This window comes from Aquila chrysaetos, chromosome 1 (genome assembly GCF_900496995.4).
Source record: "Aquila chrysaetos chrysaetos chromosome 1, bAquChr1.4, whole genome shotgun sequence".
Classification (NCBI taxonomy): Eukaryota; Metazoa; Chordata; class Aves; order Accipitriformes; family Accipitridae; genus Aquila; species Aquila chrysaetos.
In genome coordinates this window covers 45237935-45252841 of record NC_044004.1, presented here as the reverse complement: position 1 = coordinate 45252841, position 14907 = coordinate 45237935, and the positions used below count along the sequence as shown (strand labels likewise).

The 14907-nt window shown below is 35.7% G+C and overlaps 1 protein-coding gene across 1 annotated transcript in view; it reads left to right on the top strand.

Moving 5' to 3' along the window:
- TMA16 (translation machinery associated 16 homolog) overlaps positions 1 to 14907 on the top strand; it is a 31443-nt gene that overhangs the window by 10914 nt on the left and 5622 nt on the right. The window contains 7 exon segments of the mRNA XM_030022850.1: positions 41 to 125; positions 1235 to 1383; positions 6708 to 6750; positions 8354 to 8485; positions 8487 to 8535; positions 12720 to 12791; positions 13289 to 13406. Coding sequence (XP_029878710.1) covers positions 41 to 125; positions 1235 to 1383; positions 6708 to 6750; positions 8354 to 8485; positions 8487 to 8535; positions 12720 to 12728 — 467 coding nt within the window. The 3' untranslated portion in view covers positions 12729 to 12791; positions 13289 to 13406.

Genomic DNA, 14907 nt, shown 5'->3' with positions numbered 1-14907 from the left:
AGTGGTGATGTAATCATTAATGTTAAGTTCGTTCTTGTAGGAGAAAAATTGCAATGGTTTCAAAGTCACCTTGACCCCAATAAAATTGAGTACACGAAGAAGGAAGCTGGCGAACTAATTGAAAAGTAAGACTGGTGCTAAAAACAGGATTAAAAAACTTGATTTATGTTTTAAAATAATGTTCTGAAATAAGATCTGTAAAGTGATGCTGACTCAGAGGAGGACTTTTTCTATATTACTATTAATAATATGAAGTAGTTGATTTTGTTGCAACTGAGGTTAATTATAGATTGAGAGATGTATATGTTCACACTAGAATTACTGAAGTAAGTCATGTGTTACTGTTTGGTTTTTTTTATTATTTAAGTATATCTCTGCTTTTATAGTGTGTGGAGGACTCTAAATGATTTGGACAGTAGTAATTGCATGAATTTGCTAGTTGGGTTATTCCGTGACACTTAAATGCACAGATTTCATTCTACTTACTCCTTTATTCTTTCATTTTCTTTGCTGAGAAAATTAAACAGTACTCAGGTGGGTCAATTTTTAGGGCAGGAAGTACCAAAATTGAATCTGCTAAGAAGAAACTCAGTTATTTCTGTGCTGCTAGATGTATGTACCTGTAGCTTGTCACCATTTTTTACCTGCTAGCTAGGTAACATAATATATATGTATTCTTACACAGGCGTACTATATCAGTTTCCTTTCAGAAGCTCTGACGTATTTCCTACGCTGTTCATGAAACCTGTAAACTGCTAATCAATGCTAGTGATACTGCAAAGGCAATAAAAGCTTACTTTTTGGATTTGGGTTGTTCGTTTGCGAGATGATGTAGAACACATGCCAAAGAAGAACTTTACTTTTAAAATTATTATTGAGGTGGTGAAATTCAGTAATTAAAAATTAGGAATACTTAGATTTAACTGGTCTTCCAGAGCAGGTGAATTATAATAATGTGGGAGTTTTGTTTTATGCAAACATTTGCCCTTTTTTTTTTAAAAAAAAACCCCTATAAAAACCCCCTAATCCTTCTGGAAGCCACAGATGGATCAAATGAAGTTCTAAATGGAGATTCCACTTCGAAGATTAAATAGTTCAAATCTAAGAAACATCTCTGACTAATTTAGAAAATAAATACGTTTAGTAAAATAACTTCTTAGATTATCAAAGTAATTCTGTTTTGCAAAAGTTTTGCATGAGTTCATCTAGCATAAATGCATTTTATTTTTTTCAGTTATATGTGTCGATTCAATGCTGAATTGGAGCAGATTGAATTACAAAACAGTATTAAAGGTAGACAAGGAAGACAGCATGGTTCACGGGAAACTGTCATCAAGCAGACCATAGAACGTGAAAGACAACTCTATGAAGGCTATGGAATAGGTACGTAAAAGCATTAGAAATAATCCTGTGGTCACACCTTCTCCTGCTCACAAGGCTAGGATCTAAGTCAAATTTCTAGGCATTATTTTTATTTTTCTCTTTAAAGGAATTAACTAACTGCTAGGTATTTATGCCTTGCAGAGGAGTTTGGGAGGAGGGGCAGGGTGAAGAAAGGGAGAAAAAAGATGTTGGAGATCTGACTCATATATTTCTGCTTTACTGCTTTGCCTTTGTGTATCTTTGCTAGTACTGCCTCTTTAGTGCAGGCGTATATAACATTTTTGAAACTAAAGTGAGATTTAATGCATCTGTCTCAAAGACAAATTCTGTTCAGCAGCTTGCTTGGACCTTCATTATATACAAAGTATTTTTTATTTTAAAAGTGCTTTTGAGTGTGTGTGCATGTTGTAACATGCATTAGCATGAAGACTTTGCTCATGTGGGGAATAACCAGCATCACTCTCTCTACAAATTAATTACTTTTTTTAGCTGGGCTTCGTTATCTGGACTTGTGCCAATGAAGCCTTTATACACAGCTTTCTCTAACATTCTTTCGATAATATGCAAACTTACTGTTGGGGATAAACCTGTGGCCTGATTTGCCCCTTTCCGCCGAGGTGGACCAGTGTCATGAGGAACTTCAAGTTTCATGTCATGAGAGAGTGGGCGTTAGGGTTCGTGAACTTGAAGAGAACCAAAGCCTCCAAACTCATGAGCATAAAACACCTTCAGAAGGAGACCTTTCATTCCACTAAGGTTGAGATGTGTTTCACATGGGAGAATGGTTGCAGCAGAAATTGTAACACTGATGTATTTCCAAAATTTGAGTATTTCTGTAGTTTTCCTGTTAAAATTTAGGTATTCCAGGAAGAAATCCGGGGCTATTGTGACACATCTACTCTATAGGCTCTATTCTACAGGCATAAATGATAACCCACAAGTAGAAAAACACATTTTCCTCTTGTTCTTATCAGGCAGAGGAGTTATGCTCCTTTTTTTTGACTTACTGGAGATGGTGGTGGAGGGAGTGTAAGTGCTCTGTGTGTGTGAAGGCCCTAACATTTAACCTCTTAATAATCAAAAACCCACAAAAACTCCAAAGATTTAAAATTAAAAATCTTGTAGATAAGAGCCTAGTTGAAAGCACTTTGAGTTTTTAAACTTTCACCTTGGCAATTATGACAAGTTTGAGTAAAATCATAATGCCAGGTACTCTCACTGACTTTTTTATTACCATTTATCTTCCTTTGGGGTAGCCATCTATGCCAGCAGATTATCTAGTGAAATCTTCTGAGGAACAGTCATGTGTGAAAACCACAACACAAACATTAGAGCTGAAAATTTCCTATTAAGGTGTATAGTCTTCTTTAAGAAGAAACACTTAAACTCTTTTTGAAAGTATTTTCTGTTTTTAGAGGTAGTACACAGATGCAAGCTACATGTGAGAGAGAGAAATAGATGGAAAATTTGATAGCTGGAACTAGGCTGAAGGGAAGCAGCAGTAATCTGGTGAAATAAGGGAGAAAGACAAAGGGATAATGAAAGTGCAAAAAGTAAAGAGTTGTTCTGAGGAGAGTCAAGTACAAAATAGTAGTGAAATTTATGTATTTTGCTTTAATAAGTAAGTATGTTGGGGTTGAGTGATGAACTTGGCTTTAATGCTAAAGTATTATTCAGATGCAATCAGTCCTTCTACCAGTGAAAGTATGTCATGGAAGACATGAAAAATATACATTGTTCTGTGGTCAGGATACAAAGCACAGCAGGGGTTGGGTTGTGTGTCATATTCCCCTTTCCCCTGATTTGTATTGTACCAATAAAGAAAATGAATGGCTTTACAATTTTGCCGGTGTTACTTAGTACTTTCACAACCTGCAGTGGCAGAGGAATTCAGGAATATCTGTATGACTTCATGCATAATCTTTGATTTCTTAGAAGAGGGGGGTAAAAAAAGTCATAGGAAAATAGGTACTATGAAAGTCATTAAGTAGCTGAGTTGTAGAAAATCTCCTTTTTGGTTTTGCTTTTAAATTTTAGTTCTTCCTTTTTTCCTTACTGCTTTGCGGAAAGCTGACAGAGAAAAGCAATAGGACTAGATAGAAAGATGTCAGATGCACAAGCACAACATAAAAATACAGAAAAATTGTAAGCAAAATTTGAGGTTATTATAGTATTAGTAAGTAAAGCATTCAGAGAGCGTGGTGCAACTTCACATATTAAATACACTCTCAAATCATTCATTATTTGTTATCACAGCTGCTGCAGGTTTTGCTCTCTGTCTAGGACAGTATTCATTCAGAGAAAATAGTTGCTGCTAAATACTGTAATTAGAGATTGGGGATAAATGGAAATCAGCTGGAAACTGCTTTTATGCTCTAGCTCATTATTATCCCTGGAAGCTGTAGTGAGTGGAGCTTTTAAAACTGACTTAGTATTTGTTGGGTGTTTTTTCCTTCTATTCTTGAACTCAGTTATTTCTTGTATGCATGTGCATTTGCTATGGAGAGACTACATGACACTTATTGTTTACATTTAGGAAAATCTCCTAAAATTTGATGCCATATATATATATAACAGAAACATGTAAATGAAAAATTAATTCTTCTTTACTGGCTGTTTACAAAAGTGGTAGATATCCAAAAGCATAGTAAATTTTAGTCTTTTTTTAAAAAACAATACCTATACAGGGAACATTCAGTCTATCTATGAGGTTGTTGAGTTTTGGTAGCAGCTTCTTGTCACTTCCTTACTCCTTAAATATATTGACATTAATTTTACTGCAGTTTTCTTCCTGATGTTGTCATTTGTGTGTGTTTGCTTTTTTAATCTGGTCTCACATGTTTATAGCAAAGCTATTGAAAGGGAATCCTAGATATTTACAGGATATGTCCTTGGAACTCAGAGTTAGCATGCTTTCAGTTGAAAAGCATTGTAATTATTTCATCTGAACATCATACATTTTTGATAATTTGCTTCTACCTACCTTGCATGTTCTCTCTGAAGCTTAATGTTAATCTTGGGGAAAATGGCCTTTAAAGCTAAACACACCAGTTTTATTAGTTAATTTTTGAAACTTCAGGTCATAAGGAAATTGATTTAATTCAGATGAAAGTTGTATCATTTACATGTATCTACTAGTGTAACTACTGTACTGTTCGTTAGCTGCTGTTTTCTGTAACGATCATTATTGTGTAACTGAATGGTTCTTTGTCTAAAGAGCATCTACAGTTCCTAACATCCTTTTCCTTTTTTAAATTCAGGCTGCAATATCATCCTTTGACCTGACTTGGGTGTTTCTCTGTATGACAGTTCTAATGGATGTGATATATATGCAGCCTATATTCTGTGCAGAGTGCTGACAGAGCAGTGACATTTCAGTCCTTGTGAGATTTAGGTAAATCTCTTGGGCAAATCTTTGCTTTGGGAGAGAGAAATGGTTACTGCTATGACGAACAATAATGTTTTTATTAACAGCATACTTCTGGAAGAAAATAAAACGCCTCAGCAGACTGTCACAGAGCATTCGGTTAAAAAATAGTGCTGTGGGATACAGCTGTGGAAGGGCACTCCAACACCAGGATTGGCTCCTCTATCCCCTTTTTCTCTAGTTACACTTTAGAACCCCTCCAGTTTAAGTTTGTGCACAGAGGCAGGATCGGTTAGACCTACAGTTGGCAGAAGCTTTTTACTTCTGATACCTGTAAGAACTTTGATGTAATTTGGTCCAGTGCTTCTCCATCCAAACAGTTGGAAAGGTGCTGACTTTACAGTATTTTACGCAAGTTCTGTGTTATAAATTAAGCTCAGTCACTTTGTCTTTTTCCTTGTTATGAAGTGGTGTTAAGCACTAACATCTTTCTGACAAAGTTTGAGAGCTAACATGCTGTTTGTTCTTCCTCAGAAGAAAGATAGGGAAATAAAATTATCTTAAAGGGCCAGAAACATGAAAAAATGCTTACTGAAATTTCTTCACTGCTGCGTCATTATAACACACAAGTGGCTGAATACTTCATCTTAGAAATGCCAGACAATATCTGCTCCCCAAAATACTGTCTTCATTTCTCTTCCACTAACTCCTGTGCCATATTTCTCTGTCTTCCATTTTTTCCATCTTTAGTTCAGAAAAACACGCTCCTGTGACTTAACATTTTTTAAGCAAACTTATTAGTTCACAAATAGCAGCAAAACCCACGACACTGGTGCATGCTAAGGAGATACTTCTCAGTAAGACAAGTGTTATTAATCTGAAAATGCAGCGCTACGGTAGCTTTCTACCATAATTTAAAAAATCAGTTACTGTGCGGTATAGTTACTTTATTTCTACACACGTGGGATTAGAGTTTCTAGTTCTGTTCCTAATCTGGCAGCTCTGTGGTTTGTATTGTGTAACATACTGCAAACACACATATGAGCAGTGACAAGACTTTCAAATGAAGCCCTTTCAATTGCTTTTTTTGGTTGAAAAAAACACTGTGGAAAGCGTTTAATGGCTTTTATTAACTTACATAGGACTTTTTCCAAAGAGAATATTCTAACAGTTTTATCTAGCCTGTCATCCAGGGCTCACCAACATCACAAGAATGCAGGCATTCTGAAGGGGGGAGATTCTGTGACAAACCAAGATTTGGCACTGAATCAATCTTTGCTGCTTTGGCAGTGGCAAAATTGTTAAATAACTTAATCAAATTTTTTTCCAAAAACATTTCAAAATACTTATGGACCACTTAGTACTCATTAACTTAGAGTGAGGCTGGTATATTTAGGTCAGCATTGAAACTAAACTTTCTTGTTTTACCTTTTATCTGTTGTGCATATTTATAGTAAGTTCTGCAGACCAGAATTGTCACTTTATTACGTGGGCAAGCGAATGTTTGTTAAAAACTAGCATTACTAGACCTTGAGCTTGGTTGAGGATGTTAGTTATGCTTTTAAAACAAATAATTAATTATTTTCCTAGTTTCTTCACTGAGCTTTTTTAAAGGGAACTTTAAGTGCTTAAAATTTTTCTATTTCTTGGATGTGTCAGTTTAGAGAAAATGAAGCACCCTCTTGATTATTTGTCAGGATTGGATTTTCAGTAACTGGTGCATTTGAATTCTGAAACAGTTCATAGGTGTAAGTTCACTTCCTTTTCTTTAGCAGTGAGAGATCTTCCTGTTTATGTATTGCTCTGGAAATTTTCAAATACGAATCCTCATTCTCATTTTCTTGGTCTTTTAATCTCTGAAATATTTTCAGCCCTTTAGCTCTCATGTCTTTCCTTGAAATGAGACTCACTTGAATAATGTAACACATTTAATAGAATTCAATTTCATTCCCATTAGAAATCCCAGACATTATGAACAGAAAGCATCTTAAATTTTTCAGGTAAGTTAATTTTATTATCACTACTAATCTGTTTATGCAAAACAGTATTTCTAAATTTGACATGTTGTATGTCTTTTTTCTTAAAAAAGAATTTATGCAAAACTGTCAAAGAATTTGTTATTTGAAAAAGCAGACTAGGTATGGTGTTGTTATTTCAGCATTTCTTAGCTGTTAGAAGCTGAATGCTGGTGACAGTTAATAATTAAAACATTGGAAGGGTTAGAAAGCTTCAACAGTTAGAATTCCATTTCTGTAACTTAAGTATCTTTTTTTCAATATTCTTAGAGAATATTTCTCTCTACCTAAAATTCTCACCTTGGCTCTTCACTGATTTACACAAAAAGTATTAGCATTTACTGTTAGCGTTTAAGGATCAAGACAGATTTATTGATAAATGGAGTTACACTGTTTTCTTAACCTGAAATGAGATGGGTTATTTATAGTCAAAACTTATCACTAAATAACTAAACCAGCACTAAGTTCTTATTCATGTTTTCTAAGATCCAACTCTAGGTGTAGTACGGTAGTGTTCGTGTACATACCAGTTGAAAATCTTAAGTGAATTGATGACTTGCATCCATTTAAAAGATCTGGGAGCTGTGAAACTTGCTGCTAGTTCATCTGGGCCAGCAAGCCAATATGCCTTGGTAATGGATTGAATGAACACTCTTGCTGACAGCTCTATCAAATGAGATACTTTAAAGGAAAAAAAAAAAAAAAAGACTTATGAATGATTATGTTCCAGGGAATGATAGATACATCACTAACCCCTAGGGGTGGTACGTAGCCAGAAGTCATGCTTACAGGATGTTGGAATAAAGCCAGAAATCTCAAAGAAGAGACAGGCCTCTGGCTGCTGTGTTTATAAAAACACAATTGACTTCCGCTACTGGGACACCTGATGGAAGTGTTGTTGTTTTATTACCTCGGTAGAGCAAAAACATGTCTGTCTTATCATTGGCAAATACTGTCTTTGCCCTTGAGAAAATCATCCATGAAGTGCACTTATTATAATCAAGAAAGCATTCTATTAATTGAGTACAGGATTTGACTTGCGATATTTAAATGAACCCTTCCTCCTTCAATGCAGCCTTTTGAAATAATATACTTATGTGAATTAATGTTTACTAACATTTTGTGTCCCCTTGAAGTCAGTCATACAAGATGTTAACAGTTACCATAAATCATAATGAAGGACTTCATGTACATGTGGTATTAGCTCTGCAAATTGAGCATCCAGATGAAGAAACTCTTCCAAACTGCTTTTCCATTGCTTAAAAGACTGGGAGTTTTGTGTGTCAAACCTAAAACCAGGTGGCCTAAAGTATACAAATAGTCTATGGGAATAAAGGGAATCGTATATTTTTTGTTCAGAATGTCAAATCTGAAAGTACTTAATTCTTCACAGAGTAATTACGGCTGCTGTAGTGTACAAGATCAGGTGAAAACGTTGGTGCTTATTCATACTGCAGTGGGACTGATAGTATAATTTAGAAAAGTAGCCTCAATTGAGTTAGGATCTTCTGTGGAAGTGAATTAACTCTGCCATTCCTTCTTGCTGTTTCTTATTGGTAATTGTTTTTCATTACTTTTTTTCTTTAAGAGACTGGGATGGTGATCTGAGGAAACTGCCAAACATCAAAATGAAAAAGCTCTCAGCTAGGGATGCTGCTTGCAGTCACCCTGAGGTGGCAGATGTGGAAGCTAAAGAAGAATTGAATAAAGCAGAAGAGGTGGCCTAATGAGCACCAGCTGATTCAGGAGCTGAAACAGCTGAAGGGAATTGTAAGAAACCTATTTTAATTATCACTGGAAACAAGAATAAATTCTAACTATATTTGCAAAGGCTTTGCTAGCTGCATTTTTTATGAGCTCACTGTGTACCTCTGGTAAAGAGTAAACAGTATATTGTTGGGTAAAGCTGTATATTATTACATAAAAAATTTTGAATATTAATAAATACTTAAAATCTTAATTGTATCCTTACTTCTCATATGGTACCTTCTCTTTAGGATGCAGGCTCCTGAGTTGACAAAGCAATTGTAGTTTATATCTTGAAATCCTGACTAGCTGGGTATCTCTTCCCTGGTCATAGAGCAGTCAGGGTTCAGACACCTGTTAGAAATATTTTGTGGTGGGAAATCCTTACCTTTTCCTGGTACTGGCAAGAATTTATGTCATTTAGTATATAAACAGTAGGTATCCTGGTAAACAGTGGGGCCAGCTAGTGGCAACTTCTATCCATCTCTTGTGGTGATGGCTGGGTTGTCTCTAGGTGTACGCAGTTTTGTGGAGAGCAGTGATAGGCCTCGTCTCCCAAAATCGTGTGCTGTGTGGCAGGGAACACTCGCCTTCGGTGTAAGAAATGCTCTCCCATTTGGTGGAAATGTATATGCAGAAGATGAGATACATGGAGCATCAGTTAATCATGAAGAACTCTTCTCTTGTACCTTCTCTTGTCTGAGAATCTGTGTCAGGAACATAGAGCGCTGGAAAGACTTCAATAGAATACTGAGTATTTTATGTTTTGTCAAGAGAATTCTCTCAAATTACACTGTCCTCACCACTCTGTATTGAAGAAGTCAGATTAGAAGCCAATTGAAGTCCCTACAGTCTGTTCCTAAATACATCTTTTGTCCATATGTTTTTTTGCTGACCCCTCTGTTGAGAAAGCTGTGCATTTTAAAATTAAGTTGCTTAGGACTTTTAAATAGCAGGCTTGCTTTATGAAACAACTCTTCAGATGCTTTTAAATGTGTCTTTCAGGAAGGTTCTTAGCAGATACTCACTTTTAATAGTGTAAAATAAAAAAAAAAGAGGAAAAAAAGGGCAAGGGCAAATCCAGGTATAATTTCACAGTAGGCATTAAGTAGGACATCTCTGTTAGTGCAGATTAGATTGTCTGGGCACAGAAGTCACAGTTCAGATGTACTGTCTGTACACATTGTAGCAGTCACAGTTCAGATACCTGTTAATTATGTGGAAATAATTATTCCTGGTGGATGATCTTTCTAGTACTTGATCCCCAGTACAGTTCTGTGTGTTAAACAGCAAGGCTTTGTCATGATAGTAATGTGGGTTTCCCAGATTTCTTTTACAGATATCCAGGTGTGTATTTTCCTAGCTGTGCAGTAAGTGTTACTGATGAGTGTTATTCTGTTAACATCTATATTAAGTTATTCGCTCTTTAGAAAACAGGCTTGTGCTATCCTTTCATGTTTTAGGAAACCAATCTATTTAGGTAATATAGAATTAACCATTGTCCTCCTTAAATTAATCTGAAGAAGAAACCTGAATAAATTTAACAGACCTAAGGCATGTGTGAGTGGTCTAATGCGTTGTTAGATGGACTGCAAGTCTTAACCTGGCTAGTCTTATCCTCTGACACCAGCTGTATCTCTAGGTTGTCACATCACTGCTTTGTGTTTGTGTTTTGGAAATGAAGTGTGTTTAAGTTCAGAGTGGGCCTTTGTTATTTTTTTTAACTTTGTTAAATTGAGCTGTGTAGTGGAATCCAGCTTGTTTTGATGTATAAAACTTGAGATGTTAAACTCTGGTGGAAGCTGAGCCAGGGTAATTGGTCTGAACTAAAGCTGTGTATGTGTTTGTTCAGTGCTTTGACAGATTTTGCCTTTCAGAAGATTCACCTTAAATTTTTGCTTGTATACAATATCTGATGTGCTTTGAAATTGTAAGTAGAAACATTGCAGAAAAAGTCACCTTCCCATCACATTGGGTAAAATACAGAAGGAAAATGAGCAATAAGGTAACTAGAAGGTGTCACAGTAATGACAGTGTATTAGGCTGACATCCTGATGAATGCTTTAAAAAAGATGGTCACGCAAAGTTATGAAGAATGAGATGTTCTATTTTGCTTGAAACAATTTGGTAATAAGGCATTATAAGAAAGTAATTATTACTTCTGTGGCTGTGATAGTCAAATATTTGAAGTGATTTCTTTTTTAACATTTGTTATTCACACTTCAAGAACATGTTTACAAATTGGACTTTGAGTTTGTGGATTTTTTCCCTTGAAGTCCACGTATTTACTGCTTGTTTAGCTGGCTTTTAAACTGTCATCTTGACCTACTGCATAAGTAATGAAAAAAACCAGCTTCTCTGTGTGGACTTTTTACATTGAATTACCAGAAAAAAATCATATGTAGCTGTCAAGTATTCATATTTGAATTGAAAAGTAATCTAGGTTTAAGTTGATGATGTGCAAGACCAATTTATCAGATTAATTTTGTGGCAGAATACTAATGTGGCAATGGGAAAGAACAAAAAAAAAAACCCCAAAGCTATTTACGTATTTATTTATTTTTAACTGTGCTCAGAGTTTTTGTGCTGAGAAGTCGGGAGTGCGGGGGATGTAGAGAGCATCTTTTGCCTCATGTGTTACTGAGACAAGATAGTGGAATCTCTTCTATCAGTTTCAGAATCCAATTATGCTTGTGCTTTAAAGCCAGCTATTAGGGTTTTGTATGCTGATGAGTTTCTTTCCTATGGTGTAAAAAAAGGATGAATGCTCTCAGGAGTTCTGTTTCTTTAAAATCTAGAAAGCGGCTGCTGTTAACAGTGGGAATGGGGAATATCTATGTGATGTTCTCTGTTCTTACAAACTTGCTGTAGAGAATACCTTGAAATTCTGTTCATTTGTAACTAAGGATTACAAACTTTAATGTTACATCCTCTATTATAGTTCTCTGTAATTGACAAGGTTTTTTTCTGGTTAAAGATCAATTTTATGGAAGATTTCTTTCATTTTTAACTTGTCAGATATTGCTTCACAATGTCCCTGTGTTTTTTAGTTTTTAACTGCAAAGTTGTAATAGCTAAAACTCAAGTTTCTTTAATTATCAGGGCTTATATTAAACATACAAAACTTCAAATAAAAAAGTAACATTTTAACATGGAAAGCCACTTTTTTATGAGAACTTTGGGGGCAGGGGGGGTTAATGTACTTTCTAATTTGTTACACTGTACTTTGCAGTGTACTTACTAAGTATACTTTTACTCCAGCCAGCCTTAGAGAGCTAAGACTTCTCTAAGGAACTGGTTGAATTAAATTCGGACTTTCAGTAGCAGCTGAGTTGTTGTGGTCTGATTCTGGAACTTATTCTATTCATGGTCTCAGCTGGAAAGAACCAGCTGACTTTAATTCCAGTAGCAGTGTGATTCCCCCCCCCCCCCCCCCCCCCCCCCCCGCCCCGTAAGCAAACCAAATGTTGAGTTAAAAAAAGACAAACAAACCAACCCCAAACGAAAACACTGTCCTTCTCATGGATGGTTGCATGCAGTGGATTAATTAATTTAGAGTTCTTTAGGTTAGGAAACAAATATGACTGAATTAGTGGAACTGTTCACCATGGCTTTTCAATCTGCTCCACAAAGTTGGCTCTAAAGGGGTGAGACTTCCGACATTTATGATGTGGACAAACAAGCATACAGTGAAGTACTTGGCCTCAGTATTGTTTTTCCTTTCTTCCTCTACCAAAGTATGTGTTGATCCTATGGAACTCCCATATGTGCAGTGGGATGCAACAAGTCAAAAAGGCAACATATACGAACCATTTTCTGAGCCATTCCTTAGTAGTTCAAGAATATACTTACAGAGTATCTTATGTGTGAATTTTTTGTTTTTTATTTGGTCTTTGATTGCCATAGCATATTTACTAATCTCTGTAATGATGCTGCCATATGTGAGGACAGTCTAGGATCCAAAACTGTGTATGTTGGAGTCCAACTTTTAAAACTTTTTTGCTAGACACCTGGTAGATAGGGAAGAGTAGTAAAAAAGGACATTATTGTTTTTCCTCAGCAGAAAAAGTTCTCTGCTTAAGGAATCCTCCAGGCTTAGTTTTCTAGTAAAGGGCAAAGGAACGCCTGCACTACAGAAATATGTCAGATTGGCTTGTTTGGTCAGTCTCGGCATGATACAATGCATACATCTTATTTCTGTCTTTTAGCTCTTTTAAGAGTAAAATTCATTATAATTGACTTCCAGACTTTCTTCCCCAAAAGAATTAAGTTTTACGAAGGTAAGAAACTTTGCTAATGAGGTGTTGTGATTTATGTACTGCAATTTAAGCTGTTGCCTTAAATACAGGTAGCAAGGTTCTGTGCAGAGTTCCTGTAATGAAACTCTAAAAAGAAGCTGATGGTGGGAGACTTACCATAGTGGTCCTGTAATCAAGCTCCCTAAGCCTTAACTGCATGTATTGCAAATACTGCCCAATTTTCTTAAAAGGAAGAGTTTAATATGTAACTAGTTACCTGTTACAAATGAAAAATAAAACTAAACTTCAGACTAAGTTACTAGACCAAAATGCCAGCATTACTCTAAAAACAGAAGCATTTTCTAAAGGAGTACAACATTCTACTAATGTCAGCTCATATTCAAGTTCACGCATAGTCAATCAAGACAGTAACATGCTGATTTGAAAACTTATAAAGGGACAGTGCCTGTTGCTAGGACATGAACTGGCCAAAATTCTTACCCATACTTTTTTAGTGAAATACTCTTCTTTTTCCCCAGCTCTCAAAATGTACTAGCAAACCTAGAAGTAAAGTGGCACTTGAAGATTCACTATAGCCTTTGCCTGAACTTTCTTCTAGACTGATTTGTTCTTTTGACTGCATTCTTCAGGGCTCCTGTAAGTAGCAGTGTTGCTTCTGAGAGCCATTAAGATTTTGTTGGTTTGTTGTTCTTTTCTGAGTTTATTTTAATATAACCCATGTAAATCTTGCTACTTTACTTTTCACCTCTATGCCGCTTGTGAACCATTATTAAATTTTGTAGAGCATGTTGTTTACCATGTTCCCAGACATATGCATACACAGATGTAATGATCCATGCTTCATTATAGCATTATTTCTTCAAATTATAAATTGCACAAGGTCTAAAGGCATTGTAACTATGTGGTAGTTCTGAAGAAAAAGAAATAACATGCCATTTATTGAACTTGACAACCCTAAAGAAATAAGAAAAAGTTATCCTTTGTGTCACACAGGCTGGGCAGTTTCCCATGTGGCTTTCAAGAGAAGTTATCCATTGCTAAAGTAAGACCTAATTTAGTTAACACACTTAAAAATTACTGTGACCTGTCGCCTTTGGTTTTTGTTTGGTTTGGAATAGTGCTGGTTATTGTATTTTCATATATATTACCTTTGAGCTGTTTAAAAAAAAAAAAAAAAAATTCTGTGATTCAGTTAGTATCAGTTATAAGTATTTGCAAGTAATAGAAGGACAAGTTTGTCCCAGGGCCCCTGCTCTCCACCAGAGTGGAATCGTTCTGTTCTCAACCATGGTGTAAAATTTATCCAAGGTTATTTTCTGAGCTCCATGTCATAGGCAGTGGAAATGTGGTACACCATTCAAAGTACTTTTGGCGAGTTGTTAACTGACAATTTTTTTTACTTTTACATAAAGCTCATGCAGAACAGCCTTAATGTTTTATTGGGGGGAGAGGTGTGAGTAAGTACTGCATAGCATGTTTGCTTTATTTGTATACTGAGAGCAAACTGAACAGAAATGTGTGTTTGTGTTCTAACAGTACCCTTCATTAAGAGATTCAAACTCTTTTGTGCAAAGCAAAAAGGCATAGTGACCTATACCTCTATTCTCTTAATTCTAAACCCAAATTTGGCTCTATTTATTTTTCCATATGCTAATAAATGGAAATGAATATATCTTTATTACTAGAATTTCTTTGGTTATACTATTTCTAATGTATTATATCTTGCAGGGATTTGTGAATCCATCTTTGATTTACACAGTGAGCTAGTTAGGGCAGCTTTAACAAAATGAACAATCTGTTGGCCTTGCATGGAGGGAATGTAATTTTTTAGAACACTTCTTCTGTGTTTTGAACGTATATTCTTAGCAGTCACCAGCCATATAATGACTAGTTCCAGCTAGAACTGTGAGGTTTCGAAACTTAGCCTACTCTCTCCCCAGCTGACAAGCTAGGAGAAAGATATGGGGTAGGTGGATACAACTCTCTTCAGAAAACTAAATTCGTAGTTTGGTTGGAATGCTGTGTATTTATCAAGATAGGATACTTTCTTTGGTTTTACACCTGACAATGTACACAGATTGTTTTTTAATGCAAATGTAATATTTCTTTTCATTAAACAAAGCATTTATCTTTAGAG